The sequence below is a fragment of the Sapajus apella genome, unplaced genomic scaffold (genome assembly GCF_009761245.1).
Source record: "Sapajus apella isolate SASKATOON/1434 unplaced genomic scaffold, GSC_monkey_1.0 scaffold6, whole genome shotgun sequence".
NCBI classification, from domain to species: domain Eukaryota; kingdom Metazoa; phylum Chordata; class Mammalia; order Primates; family Cebidae; genus Sapajus; species Sapajus apella.
In genome coordinates this window covers 33,005,292-33,028,430 of record NW_022436946.1, presented here as the reverse complement: position 1 = coordinate 33,028,430, position 23,139 = coordinate 33,005,292, and the positions used below count along the sequence as shown (strand labels likewise).

General features: G+C 36.7%; 1 protein-coding gene across 1 annotated transcript in view; it reads right to left on the bottom strand.

Annotated features, from left to right (window-relative positions):
* Positions 1-16,289: 16,289 nt before the first annotated feature.
* The window catches only part of GPRC6A (G protein-coupled receptor class C group 6 member A), a 30,536-nt gene continuing 23,686 nt past the window's right edge, over positions 16,290-23,139 (bottom strand). Inside the window, exons 5-6 of the mRNA XM_032274965.1 lie at positions 21,735-21,858; positions 16,290-18,975 (exon numbers count right to left, since the gene is read on the bottom strand). Of these exons, the coding sequence (XP_032130856.1) occupies positions 17,861-18,975; positions 21,735-21,858 (1,239 nt within the window). The 3' untranslated portion in view covers positions 16,290-17,860. The remainder of the gene's footprint in view (positions 18,976-21,734; positions 21,859-23,139) is intronic.

The following is a 23,139-nucleotide window of genomic DNA, read 5'->3' as shown; positions in this document are numbered from 1 at the left end:
AGACCTGATGCTGGGCATAGTGGCTCATACCTATAATCCTAACACTATGAGAGGCCAGGGCAGGAGGACTGCTCGAGCCCAGGTGTTCCAGGTCAGCCTGGGCAATATAATGAGACCTCATCTCTACACAAAATTAAAAAATGAGCTGGGTATGGTGGTGCATGCCTGCAGTCCCAGCTACTCAGGAGGCTTAGGTGGAAGGATCACTTAAGCCTGGGAGGCAGAGGTTGCAGTGAACCAAGATCGCACCACTGCACTCCAGCCTGGGTGACAGAGTGAGACCCTGTCTCAAAAAAACAAAACAAAGCAAAACAGAAAAAACAGCCCTGAAAAAAATCACAATGATTCAGGGAGGATTCTTCCAAAGTCTTCTGCTTTGATACTTCGCATGGTCCGATTCAAATTCTCTGTCCTTGTCATATCCCTAGAAACTTAAAATGTCACTAACCACAGGAAGGTAGATCATATTTAATTACTCTATGCTACTAATAGTGATGTACAGCAACTATCAACTAACATCACAATTTAGTTCTGGCTTGGAGGGCTGGGGTAAGATTGTGTGTGCGACCCGTGCTCATTAGGACGTGACTGAGTTCGTTGAGTTGCTTTTGTCCCATTGTTTCAACCGTTTGAGAAATACATTCAGAAGAAAGCAGGCTTGATTAACTATGGTTTGATTAAGTGATAAGAACTGTTCAAAGCCTTTCATATTTTCAATAATACTTAGCTTTTGTTTTAAAAGTTACAAATTTGAAATACGTGCACATTCAAACAGTTTATTCACTGCTCCTCCAGAACAGCAAAAAAGCATATGCCCCTTTGCAATAATGACTACGTGGTTCAAATCTGTGTGCTTGGATAGAATTTTCTGATGACTTGCTAGTGATTCTCCAGCTCCTCATCCCGTGCCACCCTCTCATAAACACACATATAAATGGTCTTGCAAAATTAATCACACTTATAAGAGATATACAATGTAATTTCCTACCTATATAGTTACAGTAAAAGAAGGTTGTTCTCTCATAATCACATGAATGATGCCACTTCAGATTACCTTAAGATAACCACCTCTTGGCCTACATGCATTGGCACAATTCCTCTTTAACTTTTGCAAGCCAGTTGTCTCTCGGATTTTATGACTCTGTTCTCTTCAAAATTGGGAACCAACCTATTTGAACTATTTGCCTATTCAGGGATGAAAATCAACTCATCAAAATAATTATTTTCCTGTTCCAAACTTTTTACTTGAGACTACTCTGACTAATTTCCAATTTGCAGTATAAGCTTTTAAATTTTGTATATTTCTTATTATACCACCACCTACAAATATGAACTTAATAATTTATCATCATGATAACTAACATTTACCATAAAATTTGTTGAAAATAATTGTCAAGAAACTGTTACCAAAAAGCATTTAATTAACAGTGTTCTCTAACAAAAGGCCTGTGTTGGGTTAAAGTACCAAAATTTAGGGAAGGTTTTCAAGATTGAAACTGGGTAACCTAAGGCACAGAATGTTTTAGGGATTAAAAATCAGCTATTATATTTTGCTCATTCCTTTTCTTCTTTTGTTCAACTGCAAAGTGTCAATTAAACATTTACTCTCAGAGGCCTAGCACTATACATATCTAGTCAAAAGCTATCTATACTATGCTATTCAAAAATCAGACTTTAAAAATCTAAACAGCTGCCTGCTTGAATACATACTTAATTGTTTTTGTAATGTCAGTATCTACTTTGCTAAATAATAACTCTAAAGAGGAAGAATTTATGGCACCGACAGAATGAGATGTATTAATTCAATAATAAAGCTCTGTTAAAATCATGCAAAAAGTTTTGATGGTGATGGAAACTCATGTACTTCAGTGTCTTTACTTCTATGACTACCATTATTCTCTGGTTTGAAGTGTTTCCAACTTTTTTCTAATAGTCGTTTAAAATCTTCAAAGCTAGTTCTTAAAAAGCTAGATTGCTCTTAGAGACTCTTTAAAGAAGTGCTTGAAGCACTTGCTACTTGTATACGTGCTTTATTTAAAAATGGAATTGTAAGTTCACTTTTATAATATGCTATCATAATTGCTTTTATAAAATAAATTTAGCTACATATAAGTGAAAAATATCCTGCCTCATATAGTAATTGGTTTCAATTAAGTATAAAATGAATCTCTATCATAATGTACAAATGCACAAAAATGTACAATGAATACACAAAGGAGAAAAATATGAAATTTTAGGGAAAGACCAAGATGTAAATTACTTAATAAAATACATTAAGAAACAATGTTAAAGTCAGTAGTAGTCACTAAATACATACTATGGCTATCATACTAATTGTAGAATATTAGGCTGTGTGAGAAGCCCCAGTAAATTACAACTCTGTTTCCTGCCCATTTTAAAGCAGTTGAGATATAAAAGAATAGTCTTCCAATAGGAAAGCAAAGTTTACCTTTATTATTCATAAAGTTGATTGGAAGATATGGCATCTGCAGGCAAGTAGCCTTCCTAGTACTGAGCCCTAGAATGAAATTGACTGACTCATCAAATCCTAGACTACCTGGACCTGGCAGACCCCTAGTCATGCCAGAGTCTACTTTATGAAATGAATGGCATAAAGAATAGACCAGAATGTATCCTTCATTTTTGCAGGCAGCAAGACTCATAGAAGGGGCAGGGCCAAGTAGATTCAGTTTTGTTTTCTTCCCTCAACCTCAGCAATCACTAGGAGTCTTCCCTGGGGTGAGATCACAATGTTCTAACATTGTTTTCATTACTCAACAAATGTTTCTAACAAATGTTTTTATTATTCAACAATGTCTATGAAATGTATCTATATTACTACTGTTGCACTAACACATTCATTTTACATGCTCTATAGTATCCTATTTTTTAAAATACATTACTTGCCTATGCTGTTTTCCAAATTTCTACTATTGTAAAACATGTTTCAATGAGCATTCTTGACAAATCTCATTGGGTACATGTGCAATAGTTTGTTTTGGGGCATTTACCTAGAAGTGGAATTTCTGAATGGAAGTGAATAAAAATCTTTATTGTATTCATTATAGATGAAAAGTGGAATTTGATAGAGCACAATAATAAAGTAACTTTATTCCCCTAACTCCCCTGTACCCAATCCTCATGCTATCCCTTAAAGTCCATCCTGTGAACTATTTGTTCTTTACCCCTTGAATGAAATATTTTGCAGATTTTAAACATTTTAGTACCTTTAGATTCCATTAAAAACTTTTAGTGATAAGAACAATCTCCATCCCTGCCTACTCATAAATGGAAAAAAAGAATTATCTCCATTTTAGAAGTTAAATGTCTAAATCAGTGCAATACTAGATATTATGAAACGTATTTATTTCAATTAAAAATATTTATTTATCGATTCTTTTTACTTATTTAAAAAATTATTTCAATAGTTTTTGGGAAACAGGTGGTTTTTGGTTACATGGAAAAGTTTTTTTAGTAGTGATTTCTGAGATTTTGAAATCAAAATAACCCAAGCAGTGTACACTGTACCTAATTGTGTAGTCTTTTATCCATCACCCCCTTCCAACCTTCCTCCTGAGTCTCCAAAGTCCATTCTTATGCCTTTGTGTCCTCATAGCTTAGCTTCCACTTATGAGTGAGAACATGCAATATTTGGTTTACCATTCCTGAGGTCCTTCACTTAGAATAATGGTCTCCAACTCCATCCACGGTGCTGTGAATACTGTTATTCATTTTTTATGGCTGAGTAGTATTCCACGGTGTCTATCTATCTATCTATCTATCTATATCTATGTATCTATCACATTTTTGTTATCCAGTTGTTGGTTGATGGGCATTTAGGCTGGTTCCATATATTTGCAATTGCCAATTTTTCTGCTATAAACATGTATGTGCAAGTATCTTTTCCATGTAACAACTTCTTTTTCTCTGGGGAGATACCTAGTAGAGTGTTTGCTTGATCAAATGGTAATTTTACTTTTAGTTCTTTAAGGAATCTCCATACGTTTTCCATTGTGGTTGTACTAGTTTACATTACCACCATAGTGTAAAAGTGTTCCTGTTTCACCACATCCACGCCAACATCTATTATTTTTGATTTTTAAATTACGGCCATTCTTGCAGGAGTAAGGTGGTATCTCATTGTGGTTTTAATTTGCATTTCCCTGACTAGTAATATTGGGCATTTTTCCATGTACTTGTTGGCCATTTGTATATCTTATGTTGAAACTTATCTATGTAGTCCTGTGCCCACTTTTTGTTGAGATTTTTTTTTTTTGCTTCTTTGTTAGACAAATCAAATACCAGGGTTTGATTTGTCTCTGAAACTCTAGCATTTACATAATTTCCTTCCATTAAGGCCATAGCTATGATCAGCATGGAGCAATTGAGGTTTTGCTCTAGGAAACTAGATGTGTGCATTTCTAATGAAGAGTTTTAAAGACTTTGAAATTGTAATTTTTATTTCATTTATATGTTGAAAATGCAAGTATACCTTTGGCATCAAAGAAACACTTGAATTTTGTACTGAGTACAAAGAGTTAATATGGGAAAATCAGATGATGTTTAGTGTTTGTTGTAACCACCAGTGAGCCAGGACACACATTGTGAAAGATATTTGAAAGACTGAAATAATTTTTCCTGTTGCTTGTACCAGGGGTTGAATATTGTAACACTGGAAAATGTTTAATGAATGAATAAATGGTGAAAAAGCTAAAAAATATGTAATGATAATTTTCTTCATATGCATTATAATTAGAAAATTTGAGAGAAAGGACTTTTTTTTTTTTTTTTTTTTGAGACAGGGTCTTGTTCTGTCTTCCAGGCTGGAGTGCAGTGGTGCAATCTCAGCTCACTGCAACCTCTGCCTCTCCGGCTCAAACAATTCTCCTGCCTCAGCCTCCTGAGTAGCTGGGATTACAGGTGTGCTAATTTTTGTTTTTTCAGTAGAGACAGTGTTTCAGCATGTTGGCCAGGCTGGTTAAACGGCAATTTTTCTATAACCACTTATCCTTAAGGAAGCAACGTGTATGAAAGCTCAGAATGAGGGATTATTGACCTGCCAATTAAAAGTTGTATTTTTTTTTTCTGAGACTCAATTTAAAGTCAAATTCTTCACTTCTAAAACAATGTTTTTATCTTACCATTTCTTAATTACTTATGCCCAGTAAGCAAAATATATATTTCCTAATTACTTATGCCCAATAAATGAAATATATATATATATATACACATACATATATGGAAAGAGAGAGAGAGAGAAAGAAAGTTTTGCTCTTATTGCCAGGCTGGAGTGCAATGGCGTGATCTCAGCTCACTGTAACCTCTGCCACCCAGGTTCAGGAGATTCTCCTGCCTCAGCATCCCGAGTAGCTTAGATTACTGGCACCCACCACCATGTCCGGGTAACTTCTGTAGTTTTTGTAGAGGCAGCCTGTTGGCCAGGCTGGTCTCGAACTCCGGACCTCAGATGATCCACGCACCTCGGCCTCCCAAAGTGCTGGGATTACAGGCGTGAGCCACCGCGCCCGGCCATAAAATATATTTTTAGTTTTATTGTCTGTATTCTTCAGTATTGTGATACATTGAAACATCGATATTAGTGTTTGTCAAGAAATTGTTCTACAAATATTCCATGAGGGTCTTAGTTTCAGTTATACTAATCTGTCTATAAATAAAAAGTAAAAATATAATTGCCCACAAGGTGGCAGCAGTATCTTCAACTTGTTTTACAAATAACCAAAGAATGGGGCATTTTTCTGTTCTTAGAGTCGCCCTCCCACTGCCCTCAACTATCTCACAGTATGTATTCCGTAGCTCAGATATATCTCTTTTCTTTATGTCCTTTTTGTTTATGTTTTTGTTGTTAAAAAGTCTAAATATGGGCTATTGTCAAGTGTCAGAAAGAAAAATGAGGCAATTATAGCCATTTTGCCTATGTCTGGAATCCAATTATGAGTTTAATGTCACTCCCACAATGGTTAATCTAGTGACATTCTATGATAGTCTTTTCACTAAAAATATACATGGTTTCAGGCATGTGTTTTTTCATGATTTTTTTCAGCTTCCAGACAATGGCAGCTGGAAATCTATTTATTAGAAAGTGATGGTTCCTTTAGGACATCTAGTTCACATTTATTACATTTACAGTGTTATTAGTGGCAATACAGCTGTAAGTTGACTGAGAAGATCTTACTCTTGTCATATGTGCATTTCGGTAGACCTCATTAGGTTTTTAAATATGTATTGTTAAATAACATTAAAAGTAATATAAAATTATCTCATATTCCTACATTTGAACACAAACTGTGCTCTATTTCTCTATGCTTCTTTGGGATCTTTATCCACATTTATACAGAGTTCTTTTTTTCCTCTTTATTCCACATATAACCATTCCTAATATAGAGTTCTACTTAAAAATTTTCACTTATTATTTCATAAACATTTCAGTTTTGCAGCATATTTATCTTTGTATATGGCATTTTAATACTGAGTTATAAAGATATAGTTTATTTGTATGGTGGACACTTAGGTTGTTTTTTGTTTTACATGTTGCAATTAATTACAGTATGGATGATGTTCTGGCTAGGCCTCAGTTCAGATATTTTATTTAATTCTGTGTATAAATACTCTAATATTTGTCAAAACGTGTGTCCTGAATTTGATTTGGATTCCCAACACCTGCAAAGAACCATGTAAATGTGTGTGTGTGTGTGTGTGTGTGTGCGTGTGTGTATGGTGTGTGTGTCTGTGTCTGTGTGAATGCCCACAATTTTACTATGGGATATTGACTTAAGGAAATAGTTCAAAAGAAAAAACATATCTGAGTAATATGTTGTTTCGTAATACTTTAAATTCTGGGAATGTCAACATATCTTTATTCTGTGTAAGTAATGCTTTGCTTTTTTTTTCTTTTAGCATTTCTTTTTCCTTTTTCTTTCTTTCTCTAATAACAGGGTCTCCTTCTGTTGCCCAGGCTTGAGTGAAGTGGCATGATCTCAGCTCAGTACAACCTTCACCTCCTGGCTTAAGTGATCCTCCCACCCCAGCCTCCAGAGTAGCTGGACCACAGGTGTGTGCCATCACACCTGGCTAAGTTTTTTGTGTTTTTTGGTAGAGGCCAGGCTGGTCTCAAACTCCTGTTCTCAGGTGATCTGCCTATGTCTGCCTCCCGAAGTGCTGGGATTACAGGCCTGAGTCACTGTGCCCGGCCAATCATTCACTCTTTAAGGGAAACCGGTATTTAGATACATATCTTTCCGCTCTTTACACATGTCATACCTGTGAAAATTATGCTACTCCCAACTGGTTTCCTTCATTTGCAATCCATGGTGGGGTCTTTTAATATCTATTCATATAAATTTACCTACTTTTAAAAATGGCTGATCGGTCTTTCAACAAAATGTATTATAGCTTATATAATTGATTCTTTATGGATAGTTAAGTCGTTTGAAGTTTTTGAAATCTTTTATTATTTTAAGAATTATTACAAAGATCCTCCTGTAAATAAATATATCTTTGTGTAGTTGAGAATTTGTTTCTGAAGTCTAAATTTCTAGGAGTGGATTTGCTAAGTCAGAGAATACGTTTTTTACTATTTTAATTTAATTTATTTATTTACATATAGGAGCTCAATCTGTCATCCAGGCTGGAGTACAGTGACATGATCATGGTTCACTGCAGTCTCCTACTCCTGGCTCCAGCCATCCTCTTGCCTCAGCCTCCTGAGTTGCTAGGACTACAGGTGCATGACATGCACTAGGCTAATTTTTAAATTCATTTGTAGAGATAGGGTCTTGCTGTGTTTCCTAGGCTGGTCTCAAGCTCCTGGACTCAAGTGATCTTCTCACCTCAGCCTCCGAAGGCATTGGGATTACAGGCATGATCTCAGCCTACATTTTCTTTAATTGTGATAGATATTGGCAAATCTAGATATTTGGAGACAAATTGGCTTCCAAAAATTGTCTGAATTATCTTTTCATTGATAGTACATAATGATTCCTATTTCCAAACTAGCAAATTTAACATACTTTGAAGGTCTGAGAATATCTGTTTCTTTACTGTTGGGTAAATACTCTGTGAAACCTATCCTTTCCTCCTGTTCCATGTATTGCTTTGATTGATTAGTGGAAAAAGAGGTTTATGCATCTAACCTGATCTTTTGACTTGGATGCCTGTAAAATTATCTAATCTTTCTCTGTTTGGCTCTGTTTCCCTCTTTCTTTCACGTTTAAACAACATAGGTCAAAGGCATGAAGAAAAGTGTTTCTTTTTCATTTCTTTTTTTGATTTTCATTGTATGTGATATGGTGTTCTAGAACCAAGTCAGGGTATCTGAATTCACTTCAACTTGGCCTCTAAATAGAGATACAACTTTAAGCAAGACAATTAATCTTATTGTTCCTTAATTTCCTTCTTAGAAATGGTTGTCTACCTCACAAGATGTTGTGAAAACAAATACTAACAGTGGTGAGGATAGAATAATATTTTGAACAGTGATATGTAGCTTTCGAAGTACTTTAATGTGCATTATCTCTTCTGATCTTTATAATAACCTCATATGGTAGACCGGATAGACATCTTTGTCATTTTTTAATGTAATAAACTAAGATACTTAAGTTTTGGTAGTAGCAAGAAAAGTTTCTTAGGGAAGTCAAAAGTATCGCACAACTGTAATACCAAGAACAAGGAAATACAGGTGTTTTCCTGGCAAGGAACTTCAGAGAAGGCTGTGTGTTTGGCATTTCTCCTTCCAACACACCTGAGGTTATTTACTAAGAGGAAAAGACAGTTCCTTGACCAAACTTTCTCCCTCACTTTTCCCACCAAAACTATTTGTAGTTAGTTATAGGAAAGTTAACAGAAAATAGAGAGAGAGAGAGAGAGAGAGAGAGAGAGAGACAGAGAGAGAGGGAACGTGTGTGTGTGTGTATGATTTATAAGTATATATACTATATAAATACTGAGAATTCTTGGACAATCATTACTTTTATATAGCAATTCATCTCACCCATGCCCACTGACAATAGGATATTCAAGTTTTCTTCCCTCTGTCACCACTGGAAACCTTGGTTATGCATTTAACTTCCAACGTCTGTCTTTTCAGCTTATGCTAGAACTTCATTCCAAGCACTGACTTGGGGTCTTGAAAAATCCACTCTGGGCGAGTCGTACAGTACGTTATTAGGGTAACAACCAAAACACAGTACACATTGTGTCTTAGAGAAAGGAAAAGATTCCTCTCTCATGTGTCTTAGCAGACGGACCTCTTCTTTTCTCCCTCATCCTGGTGGGGAAAATGTCATGTGTGTGTGTGCATGTGCACATGTGTACAAGCACATGCACACTCATTTATATATCAATTATGTATATATATAATGTGTGTGTGTGTATATTCTGCGTGTGTGTATGTGTCTATAAAGGGTACCTAAAAGTACAGGAGGTCTGAACATAGACATTTGCAGAAGTATGGGCTAAATTTCTAAAACTTGGCTTATGCTTCTTTTAGCTACTGATTCAATAAATCCTTTTACTTTTTCCCTGTTTTCCACAGAGCAAGAAATATCAAATCTTTAAGTTAATTATGAATGGTATGATTAATAATCTTTCTCTCTAGCTTGGATTATGTCAATGATAAATAACTCTTTTTAATTATTATATTTGCCATGGTATCAGATCAACAGTACAATATGTATTTACCTTCATTTTACCAAAATTGTTATTATTATTACTAATATTTTGAGACATGGACTCACTCTGCCACCCAGGCTGGAGCACAGTGGCACGATCATGGCTCATGGCAGCCTCGACCTCCTGGGCTCAGGAGATCCTCTTACTTCAGCCTCCTGAGTAGCTGGGATGACAGGTGTGCACCAACACGCCAGGCTAACATTTTTTTTTTTTTTTTTGTAGAGACACTGTTTCCTTATGTTGCTCAGGCTGATCTTGAACTTCTGAGCTCAGGCAATCACCCATCTTGGTCTCCCAAAGTTCTGGGGTTACAGGTGTGAGCCCCATGTGCAGCCTCGCCAGCATTATTTAGCTTCCTTTCTTGGGAAGAGGAACCTGTGAACATGTGCTTGGCGCTGTGTTTTATTAGAGATACAGAAGGGAAATAAGAAAGCAAAATAACAGAGGTAACTGCTTTACAAAAGGCTAGGTTTAAAGAGTGGACAGACCATTTAAAAATTTTAATACAAGAGATAGTTATTCAGAGCCTCCTGACTGCCAGAAATTCTGGCTATCAAAACAGGTGAGATAATAGTCCTGTCCTAGAGCAATGTGCAATTAATCTAGAGCTGTAAAGTTTTAGACTCAGAAGGAAATTTGAGATAGTTTGCTTCATGCTTTTCATTTTACAGGTGGGAAAATGTAACCATTGATGTGAAGTTCAAGGGTTTTAGTTATGATGCTTTAGTTTCAAATCATAGAAATCTAAGTAAAAGAAGAATATAAAAGGGAACATATATAGCTCTCATAGCGAAAAAGTCTAAGGATACTTTAGCTTTAGGCACAGCTAAATCAGGGTGGTCATGCAATTCTCTCTCTCTCTTTCTCTCTGTTATTTTTGTCGGCTTCACTTTTCATTTTGTCTCATTATCTCCTGCCTCAAACAGGTTTTCTTCATTTGCGGGAAAGATGATTGTCAGAAGCCCTATCATTCACAAACCTAAATCAGAAGGAGTTTTGCTGTTTCCCTTCGAGGCCAGAAAGGACCCCAAAAGTCTCTTATGGCTCAATCTGAGCCACTTTTCCACCACTCTGGTTTGACAGCCTTTCCAGTTGCACATGCAGTGGGGAGATTTCCTAAAAGAATTGTGAAGAGGGCGGGGAACTTATAGAATCACATAGCAAATATGGAAGGAGACAAGACCAGAAAATGAGCCTCCTAGTCTATAAAATTTCCAGTATCAGTGCAGGCTGTGCCTGTTGAGGGCTATGATGTCCACTTCTATTGTCTGCCGTGATGTCCACTGCCAGATTTTGTACAAAAGCAACCACTACATCCAGCCTATGTTTTCAATTATTATTATTGGCCTTGTTCTATTATATATTTAATTTGAAACATCTTCAAGAATTTTATTAAATATGTTTTATTATAAAATTAATTTCAATCTATTTTGGAAATAGGTGGCTGCAAATGTAACAAATGAATTAACCCTGTCAACACTTCACTCTTTCTTTTCTGTTTACCAGCATAGGGGTCTCACTAGCTGCTCTAATTTCTATTTAGTCTTACGAAAGGACTTAGCAATTCTTCTAATTTCATTGGTTTGACACTTGCAACTCCCAGAATCTTGCTCTCATGTTTTCTGTTGGGGTATTTAAAATGGATAGCCCTTTAGGTGAGAAATATACTACCATAGACCCACTGGTTAAGTGGGGAAACAGAGGAATACTATTCAGCATTAAAAAGGGGGAAGCTCTGTTGTTTGTGACAACATGGATGAACCCGGAGGACATTATGCTAAGTGAAATAAACAGGCACAGAAACACTGCATGATCTAATTCATATGTGGTATCTACAAAAGTTGACCTCATAGAAGTAGACAGCAGAATGGCGGTTCTCAGAGGCTAGGGAGGGGAAGAGTAATGACGAATAGGAGATATTGATCGAAGGGTAGAAAGTTCCAGTTAGACAGGAAGATAAACTTTAATAATTTATTGCACAGAATGTGACTATAATAAATAATAATACATCATGTATTTTGAAATTACTTGAAGCATATCTTTTGAAGATTTTCACCAGAAAAATGACAAGTATGTGTTTGTTAATTAGCCTGACTTAATCATTCCACATTGTAAACATATATCAAAACATCACATTGTACCCCATAAATATATATGTTTTGTCAGTTAAAAATAAAGTTAAAAATATTTACAGACTCGATATTGCTTTATTTAGGCTTCTGTGCTTTTTAGTCATGCTATTCTATGTCTAACAAGCTAAAAAACAGATCAACCCCACATGTTTACAGATGGGAAACAATGGCTGTATATAAAAATGTGAATGTATTTGATTCATTTGTTTTTAGGTCTGAAAATTTCATTTTCTGATGATCTAATTTTTCTGAAAATGTACTTGCAGGTTACCAGAAAAATTAAGAGAAGTTATCAATGTAAGACTTTTTAATCACTGGAGATTTTCCTACAAGAGACTCTTGAATGTGAGTGCGTCTGCTTACTGTGTTAATTCTCCCATTCTTCATATTGTTTTTGTGCTTGGACACTCATGAAAACAGACAGGAAGCCCACATGTGAATTTATCAGGCTGTTCTTGTTCCAGAAGCTCTAAGAACAGGGGTGTAGGACTGAAAAAGCAGCTCCAGAGTATTGGCATTGTGTCCTCTTCCAACTTGTTGCTCTGCCTTTTTTACCTGGCAGATTTAATCTCATGGTCCAAGACAACTGCTCTACTTTTGCGTAGTGACTGGCAAGAAAGTGAAAAAAAGTATGGCCTGGAGATACTCCTTTCCTTTCTATTTCACAAAGGAAGTTCCACTTTTCACTCCTATGTTTGTCTATAAGCTTTTTCTCCATCTTCCTTTCATCCAAGTTTTGAGGATTATGCATTAATTGTTTTCCACTCTAACTTTCTGTAAGTCTTATTTTGCTAACAATGGTAGTAGGGGCCTATTTGAGGGTTTGGATTAAAGACAATTTAGGAGATGTGGAGATTCTAATATCAGAGGGAAGCTTAGGAAAAGCCATTGAGTTACTGTGTTGAACAAGGTTTCAAGAATATTCATGAGAATGTTAAAGTTACTCATTCAATATTTATTGAGTACCAGTTTTGGTGTGGCCTTGTACAAAATCCAGACACATCACAGCAATAATAGGTAGATCTTGCTCTTGAGATCCTCACAATCTGAGCTAACCTGCTTCTTGTTTTATCCTGCCAATAAAGGCTATGGTGCAATGTGTGTTATTCCCTCATTCTCCATTGTAGCAATAAAATATTTTACTATGTGTGTCCCTGTGGGCAGGGTAAGGAGATAACTATATGAGTCAGTCTGACATTGCATTCTAAATACTTTACACCCCCCCCCACCATGCCCCAGATTAGTTTGTCTTGACTAATGGAAAAGTTTCTATCTAAATAACAATTTGGACTTTATCAAGACAAACTTTAAAGAGTTGAAGACTTTATAATGAAGGATTACTGATTGGTTGAAATGATAGGTACTTTTTTCACTATTTTTATTTTCTTCCTTAAAAATAATATTTAAGTATAGCCTTTATAATAAAAGGGGAGGGCCGGGCGCAGTGGCTCACATCTGTAATCCTAGCACTTTGGGAGGCTGAGGTGGGCGGATCACCTGAGGTCAGGAGTTCAAGACCAGCCTGACCAATATGGTGAAACCCCGTCTTAAAAAAAAATAATAATAATAAAAGGGGAGGAAACCCTTTATTCCAAAAAGAGTTAAAAAATTATTCAATTTACACCCAGTTGAATTTAAGGGCCTCAAAAGTTAAAAGAAAGGCTGGGCACGGTGGCTCACGCCTGTAATCCTAGTGCTTTGGGAGGTCAAGGAGGGCGGATTATCTGAGGTCAGGAGTTCAAGAGCAGACTGGCCAACATGGTGAAACCATGTCTCTACTAAAAAAAAATTAACTGGGTGTGGTGGCAGGTGCCTGTAATCCCAGCTACTTAGGAAGCTAAGGCAGGAGAATGGCTTGAACCTGGGAGGAGGAGGTTGCAGTGAGCCGATATCGTGCCATTGCATCCTAGACTGGGCGACAAAAGCAAGGCTTCATCTCAAAAAATAAAAAAAGTTAAAAGAAAAATGAAAAGTAAGATACTCATTCTCTTGTGTTTTTCAAGTGATGATAAGGATGTAGTTTTGGCTTCAAGGAATTTAAAGCTTAATTTCTTAGATTGAGTGGGATGTTTTCCTCCAGAATAATTGTTGAAAGCTATGTAATTGTAGTAAAACTCACAACTCTTATGAAACATTCTTTTATTGTTCTATTGGCATCGTGCTGTGATTTTTTGTTTTGGGAGACAACACTTAAGAATATGAAAACTCTTCTACACCTTTGCTCTCATGTCAATAGGAGAAATTGTTTCCATGTCAACAGAGCAGTGAGTTAATGAAATCACAAACAGAATAATCATTTCTTAACATTTTCATGTACATCAGAATATTTTCTCTTCTTAACAGTTTTTATGAGACATTATCACTGTATCATATATGAATAAATCTAGGATAAGCAGAAATCTAAAATTAATATCTTATTTGTTTTTTTTAAACATTCAATTTATGTTGAAGCAAGGCTGTGGAAGGTCTTGCTTAGCAAGGCAGGAAAATTCAATTTAATTCTAAGGACAATGGGAAGTTATGAAATTTTTCTGAAGAGGAGCATGATAATATTGGAGTGAATTTGAGAAAGATTGATTCTGTGAATATTTATTCTATGTATTAGGCTGCAAATCCTAATGTAGGTAACCAATTTAGGATATTTCAACAGCAGAGATGTGAAGCTGTAAGAGCCTGAATTGGGGTGATATTAGTTGTGGTGACAGTAGTAGTCCCAGAGAGGAAAGAGAAGTTGAGAGAATTATTACTAAAGAGCTGCTTCTCACTGCAATATGGTGAAAACACTGGAATGTAAACTCGTTGAGAGCAGAGAACTTGACTTAAAAAAAAAAAACTTTTTAATTATCCCTGTGCATAGAATTATTCCTGGTATTGATTGGTACTCAATAAGTGTTAAACAAATTAAGATAAAAGCAATGTAAATGTAATAAAATGTAATATGTGCTACAACAGGAGTAGAAAAAAAATGGCTTCATAGAAGAGGAGATACTTGAATTGTGCCTAGTGGATTGAGCTAGAATGTTTCAGAAAGACAAGAAGCAGAGAGGACATCAAGGCAGGGGGAAGAGTCCAGGCTCTGAGGACTGAAACACCATGGTATGGGGGTGAGAAATCACTAACAATCACCAGCGGTTTGCCATTTCTGAAGCCTGCTTCACGAAGCTGGAAGGAGTAGAAGTTAGTGCTGGACTTGAAAAGCCTGCATATCAATATAAGGAGTTTTGACTTATAGATTTTTAAATAATTTAGCAGCATGAGGAAGTTTTTATTGTAGAAAGAGATCTAGTGGAAGTAAATAGAAGGTTTAGTAAGACCTCCTGTATATTTAGAGTAAAACCTTTGAAGCCAGAGTCAAATGAGACGGCTATTGCAACAATCTATAAAAGAGGCGATGAAGACCTGGATTAAGGAAGTGATGACAGGGATAAAGATCATGGCAAGGTTTTAAGAAAATATAGGTGTGGCCAGGCGCAGTGACTCACGCCTATAATCCCAGCACTTTGGGAGGCTGAGGCGGGTGGATCACGAGGTTAAGAGATCGAGACCATCCTGGTCAACATGGTGAAACCCCATCTCTACCAAAAATACAAAAATTAGCTGGATATGGTGGCATGCGCCTGTAGTCCCAGCTACTCAGGAGGCTGAGGCAGGAGAATTGCTTGAACCCAGGAGGTGGAGGTTACGGTGAGCCGTGATCGCACCATTGCACTCCAGCCTGGGTAACAAGAGCAAAACTCTGTCTCAAAAAAAAAAAAAAAAAAAAGAAAAGAAAATATAGGTATTAGAAAATAAAGACAGATGATGAATTAAAGGTGTAGGGCAGTGAAACAGGCAGCAGAGTCAAGGATGCATCCCAGGGGCCCAACTAGTCCAAAGGTAGTGCTATTACATACTGAGAAATGAAAACCAGGATGAGGAGGAGGAGGAGGAGGACAAGGAGGATGAGGAGGAGGAGGAGGAGGAGGAGGAGGAGGAGGAGGAGGGAGAAGGAAAATATGGCCTAAATTTTAAGCATAATAGCTTTGAAGTGTGAGGGGGGACAAGCAGCCGGGTTGGTTGGAGAGTGACCTGGGCCAGAGATATGATTTGGGGAGTCATTTGGGTCAAAATTAAGACATAGAGCTGGTTAATATTGTAGCAAGAGAGTGTGTTACCAGAAACAGATGTAGGTTGAAGATGAAACTCTGGGAAATACTCACATTTAATAGTCAAGTGGAGGAAGACAAATCTGCCAAGGAGAATAAAATTCAATGGCCAGGGTATCCGAGTAGAATCAGCGGAGCCTTTGCATCAGACTTAAGAGTTTGACTCACTGAAGGCTTTATAAATTTATTTATTTATTTATTTATTTATTTATTTATTTTTAAATTCTTTATTTTATTTTATTTATTTATTTTTATTGCATTTTATAGACAGAACTAGGAAGGGGGATTTCAATAAGGAGAAATTAGATCAGAAATATAATTAAGATTCAAGGGAGATAAACACTTAAAAATAATCATCGAATTTGAGAGATAAAGAGTGACAGGTAAACTTTCAGTGAATTATTTTATCAGAGTGGTGCAACTAGAAGCCAGATTTTAAATAAACTGAGAACTAATAGGTCACAATTCAATAATTACAGTCTTCCTCTAAACAGTCTATTATGAGATGGAGGAAGAAAGAGAGTGACAGCTAAAGAAAAAGTAAAGATTAGGGGCAGTGTTATTTTGTGTATTTATGGTTTATATAGATGGGAGCAATGTGAACATCCAAATTCTTATCACCAGCCTTGACAACCATCCCCTGGGCTCATAGTCTTATGTCCATATGAATATTTGATATATCTTAAAATTCTTCCAGGCACCTCAAATTCAACATTCCATCTTCTACTCTAAGCCACTTCTTCTTCCTATATTTCATACGACATTTCAATAAACCAATCTAGAAGCCCGTAACTCATCCTTCACTGACCACGTCAAATAAATGATTACCTTCTATATAGCTTGAATGCATATACATATCCCCCTTTCTATTCCCTGGTACAGATCCTAATCCTCTCTTAACTAGACTCCATCCTCCACCTTGTATCAGAGTGATTATTCTGGGGACTTTGGGCCCACTTGTCCCTTCTCTGCCAGACACTTTAATGGCTATCCACAGCCCCACAGGACAAAGACCCATACTCCTTAGCAAGAAACTCCAATGGGTGGCATTCTCTCATGAGCTAACCTCTACATGCCAGAGAGGACTCCTCTCCAGTAATACCTAAATGATGACAGTTCCCTGAACACAACTTCTTCTTACACTTTCCGTTGTTGCTCCCATTCTCCTCCTTTATCTAGAATATCTTTCTGTGCTTTCTCTAGTTAGCTAACTCCTACTCATCTTTCAGGGTTTTACCTAAAAATTATACTCATTATTTAAAGTCTTCTCTTAAACCCTCCCATCCTGCCCCAGTGTGGTTCAGTACCATTTCTCTATACTGCTATAGTGCTCTACATATGTTATAATCATAGACTTCCTCACACTGATTGAAGATGTCTATATGTGCCTGTCTCTCCTTGGATTTTGAACTCCTTGAGATCAGCAGTGATGCCTTGCTGCTTTTGTACCTTGTTATTTAGCATATCACCTGGTTCATGGTAATTGCTCAAATGCTTGTACAACTGCACTGAGCAGTGGAAGGGGAAGAGTAAAATTGCTCAAGAGAGGAGAATCCATACAAAGAGATTTGAAAAGATGTGGTTGAGAACGGAGTAAGGATGACACATCAGAGGACAACTTTGAATGGAAGAGAAGTCTTTAACGATGCGCCTAAGAGGAAGCTGGTAAAGATGGAGGCCAATGAAAGTGGTAAGAAATGAAAGGAGTTTCAGGCTGAAGGTTCAATTCTATTTGTTAAATAGGTTATTGGACAGAGTGACTGTTCAACTAAAACTTGATAAAGATGGTGGTGAGGAAATATATATGACACATTTGCTGGGAAATTAAATGCACATCTTAGATGCAAATACTCTGGAAACATTTTATTCTGGAATGTGGCATCTCCTCAGGCTAATTCATATACTTGAAATTCTTTTTCGAGGCAAAGTTTTAGATACATTTGTGGCATTTTCTTTGCATATGTGTGCAAATGCTTGCACCTGAAGATCTTTGCTTTTCTTCCAGGTTGCAGACTTGTCACTAGAGCTGGGATTGTTCACTGTGACATTACTGTGCATGGACTCCAGTGAAGCATGACTCACGGCAATGCTGCTCACGCTATGGGAAGAGTAACTGTAAATCATCTTGAGAAAGGCAGATTTTGTGTTAATCTCTTGCTTACAAATAATAACATAGCATTTGGGGAAGAATGTGCAACACAGGATTCCATAGTTAGATATTAATATGACAATAATCTCCACAGCTGGTAAATATTTGCCAAATGTGGTAGCATAGATAGGAATGAATGTGATCCAAGCTATGAAGTAAATGAGCATGCCAAATGTTATGAATTTCGCTTCATTGTAATTCTCAGGTAATTTCCTGCCTTTGAAAGCAAATATGAAGCAAATGAAGGCCAGGATGGCAATATAGCCCAACATGGTGCCAAATGCAAGTATGGATCCCTCCTCACACTCCAGGATGATGACTCTGGGCAAGGAGGCATTCACCTCTACAGTAGGTGCTGCAAAGATTAGCCAGAGTGTGCAAATGATAACCTGGATACCTGTGCAAGTGAAGATAATAAGGATCGGTTTATAGAGGCACTTCAGAAATTTCTGTAATTTGGGATCAAAGCTGAAGGCTAGCAAAATTTTTAGGGACTTCGTCAAAATGCAGGAGATGCAGAGAGTAAAGCTCACTCCAAACAGTGTCTGCCTGGTTTTACATGTGAAGTCTTGCGGTTCTCCAACGAAAAAGCTTGTACTGGCAAAATTGAGGAAATGACAGAGAAGGATCACGTAGCAGACTCTTAATCCCCCGGATGATTTCACAACAGGTGTGTTCAGGTTTCTTGTAAATATTATGCCAACAACCAGAACAACTATGATTCCCAGTAGCGAGAGGATCAGGAGCAGGATAGCCAAGGAGTCATTCCAGTTGAGATATTCCACTTCCTTTTCAAAGCACACAGTGCTCCTAACAGGGGCCCAGTGAGTTTCGTTGTTACATAATAGGCAGTGAGGCATATCTACAAGACAGAGGAGATGCAGGTACATTGTCAACATTTAAACTAGGTGGTAGTCCACAATACTACAAATGAGATTCCTCTTCCGTAATAGTTCTGACGAGAGAACAGATATAGATGATTGTCACATTGGTTACTTATTAAAATAAAACATGCACAAACTCAAAGAGAGTGAAAGAGAAAGGGTAAAAGTGAGGAGAAAGGAAAAGAAAGAGAAAAAAGAGAAAGAAAAAAAGCCAGCTGGATTGTGAATGTTTAGGAAATAAATATACTGACAATAGATGCTAACCTTTTATGCATTTGCTATTATATGTGACGGTTCCAGCACTCTTATTTTTTTGGGAGGGAGTCTTGCTCTGTTGCCCAGGCGAGAGTGCAGCAGTGGCGTGATCTCTGCTCACTGCAACCTCTGCCTCCTGGGTTCAAGAGATTCTCCTGCCTCAGCCTCTTGAGTAGCTGGAATTATAGGCGCCCACCACTATGCCCAGCTAATTTTTGTAATTTTAGTAGACACAGGGTTTCATCGTCTTGGCCAGGCTGGTCTTGAACTTCTGACCTTGTGATCCACCCGCCTCAACCTCCCAAAGTGCTGGGATTACAGGCATGAGCCACCGCACCTGGCCAGTTCCAGCACTTTAAGAATAAGGCTTTGGAATCAGACATAGCTTTCCTTATCTCTTCCACTTATAATTTCTGTAAACTTGAACAAACTAGCTGAACTTTCTGAGCCTACTTCAGAATCTCCAATCTCTCAACAAATAATAAAATAAAAAGATCCTGCCTCATTGGGATTCCATACTCAATGAGATAGTAAATGTAAAATGCTTCACACAGAGCATTACACACAGTAGACACTCAATGGGTGGGAACTGCTACAGTGAATAAAGGTGCAATTCTTTTAAAAGCAGAGCCAATATGGCTAGATCACTCTAAGAGCTTGAAGTGTCTTTTTAAAAGTGAGATAATGGAAAATTGTAATCAATGGCAATTGATGAAGAATTAAAGTTTATTTTTTTCTCCAAGTAGTGGGTAAATCTGAGCCTCTTGAACTGGGTAGTGGTGGTTAAAAGTATTTATGCTGATTCTGGCTGCAGGGAAGTACAAATAGCTGATGTTGTAGAGTTGTGTCTCTAGAAGTGATATTGCATTTGTTCCCCATTCCAGCCACTCAAAGTTGGTGAGTCCCAGCTACATCCAAAGGCCTCTGTCAGGGCCTTCATCTGAGTACACCCCACAGTGCCTGTACAACTCTTTAAAATTGTGTGTTCTTTATTAGCCTCAAAGTAAGGTTGTATTCATGTTTATAAACTTCATGATTCTTCCAGCCTCCTCCTCTTTCGGAACTCCATGCCCTTAAAAATATCTGTTCTTTTCTGCTTGCCCCATAACCACAGTTGCTAGTGTCTGTCATTTCATTTGTCCAGTGGTTGTTTATTAGCTTTATCTAGGTATGAGAGTTGTGTGTTAGAGACGTAGAGAGGAATAGCAGGTGGTATCCTTTGGGTTTTCCTAACTCCTAGCTTATCCTCCAATGTGTCTTCAGTCTTCTACATTTGTTTACGGAAGTGACTTACCCTGGTTACCAAAAGAAAACCCAGGTACAGCCTTTAAAGAGTCCCATTCATCTTTATGGAAAATAAACGTTACATACTCATTGGTGTTTTTATTTCTCTCATTTGGAAGATAATTGCTAGTTACCATGTTGCCTGAAAAACTCCTTCCCTAATTATCTAGTTTTTTAGGCAGTGGTGTAGCATTTTTATTTATTGATCATTTAAATGCTCAATTCCACTAATATAAACATTATTAAATATACACAGAGAAAGGGACATTTTTAAATGTGAGATAATAAAATGCAGGTAGATATAAAGTTCTGACACTCTCAGGTTTGAATAAATGGCATTTTTTTGTGACACAATAACAGAACATGAATCTTGGAATATTTTCATTGGTATACTTTTCTCCTTGAAGGCAATAAGCAAAAAGAATAGGTATTTGGGGACTATTCCAGTTTTGGAATTCTCAGCTTTTCTGCAAGGTGAATGGGAATGCTCCAATAAACAAGGAAATCTGATGCTTTTAAAGTAGGCTTTACTCCAGGGGAAGTGCTCATAGTTTCTTTTAAGGCTCCTAAGGCTGCTGACCTCACTCTTGTACTGTAATTTGTGTAATTTGCTTTCATCTTGTCAAATTTTTAAAGATATGGTTGGCAAACAATCAGTTACTAACATATCATCCCTGTCAATAGTTGGTCCCTTGCCTAACAGAAGTTTCTTCTAGGTTTAACTTTTGCTTCTTGGTAGATATAATACTATTTCCGGGATGTGCACACCTATTTCTTAATTTCAGGTGCCTCTGGGTTTCTATTATGTTTAGTTAATTCAATATTTACCTATTTGCATTTTTTATACCTCAGTTACAAGCCAAGCACATCTGTATAGGGATACATGGACAAAATTGACTTGCATCACTTTAAGAGTTGCATACTTTAGAAAGTATGAGTGAAGGAATGACATTTTCCCTTGGAAGTAAAGTAACTTTTACAACTCTATTATTTATTGGTTGTGCACCTGTTGATACAGTAGCGCAAATTCCAAGATAAAATGAAATTTCACTGGAATTTAATTTTACAGGAGCACAGGAAGCTTTTTCAATTTTTTTGAATGAAATAACAAACCAAAATAAAATTCATGCAAAGAAAAAAAAAGCCTCAGAGGAATGGTTCAGGTATGTCACTGTCCGTGTGGAGTGACTGTAATTACCTGTCTGATTACTGTAGTGATTTTCAGGACAGTTCTCACATTCATAGCAACAGATGTGTTGACTTCTTGTAGTTTTCTTCATTTGCCCAGGACTGCATTCTTTGGAGCATTTAGATTGAATTTTCTATATTAAAAGTGAAAAGAAATCACAAGTAAATTTGTAAAAAGAATTATCCTAATCACTTATCCTTGGCTTAATTTAAAGATATATTTACTAAATACTATTGTGACTTTTTTTTTCATAGGATTATAGAATCTTTTTGCCATCTTGAAAAATGTAAACAAGCTTTTAGGATGGAGAAGTTGCTTTAAGAAGAACACAGGTTTTGCTGCATTAATAACTTCTGTAAGCAAATTATGGAAATTAGCCCTTTCAGAAGTCCCTAGCAGAGGGAGAAATGCATAGTAATAGAACTAAAGAATAATGGTTTGGTAAGTTTCAATCCCATGTTGAATGAAGGGTTCCACTAGATAAGAAAATAGCAAATGACTAGATTTTTGCATTCTTTAAAAGAAAGTTCTTGTTACTCTGTGAAGGAGCATGTCCTGTCAAACTCTAAAAAAAAATAAGAAAAGAAACATATTTAGTTTAAAATAAAATTTAAAATTTAATATTCTCTAATTTAATATTAGAATATTAGTTTTAAAAGACAGCTCTAAATATAGAAATAATATTCAAATCATCTTGAGAATTCAAGTTATAATATGCATGTCACAATTTGAATCACATGCAGCATTCTACTTTTATGGAACTCTAGCTAGTTGCATTTTGGCTATGTTATTATTTTCCATTTATGGGCCCTTTCTCATGGTACATCTTGTGAGAAAAATCTACTTTATCATGTCAATTTTACCCTTGGAGCAGAACAGAATGGTTAAATGAATCTTTCTCAAGATTCTTTTATCAGTTATTTCTTACTCTGGAACATAATTGAAGTACTAAACTAACCAGTCTCTCTCTGGAAGATGCAAATAATCTGTCTGAGAGAGAAAAGAAAAGATTCAGTATCCTGGATCTGCAAGCACTGGTTTTCTTTTTCTCTCCAGTTATTGCTGACCTGGGTCTTCAGCAGGCAGTGTATATGCCTTGTGAATTCCCCACAGCAAACTTTTAAAGTATTCATTTTCCTAGAGGGAGCTCAGAGGGCACAGAAAAATTTAACTATGAGATAAAGCCAGACATTGTTAGGGTCCCTTCTCTCCCTCTGCATCAAGAGCAAAGACGCCCTAAAATATTGTATTGATTACTTTAGACTTCAATTGATTTAGGATTATCTGATGTTTTGTACTATGAGTTTTGGTGATTTACCAGAAATGTAAATAGCCCAACCGGCATGCAAATTGACAAATCCTAAAATCTGACCTAAATGATCTCAGATGTTGTTGATTTTTTTTTTTTTTTTTT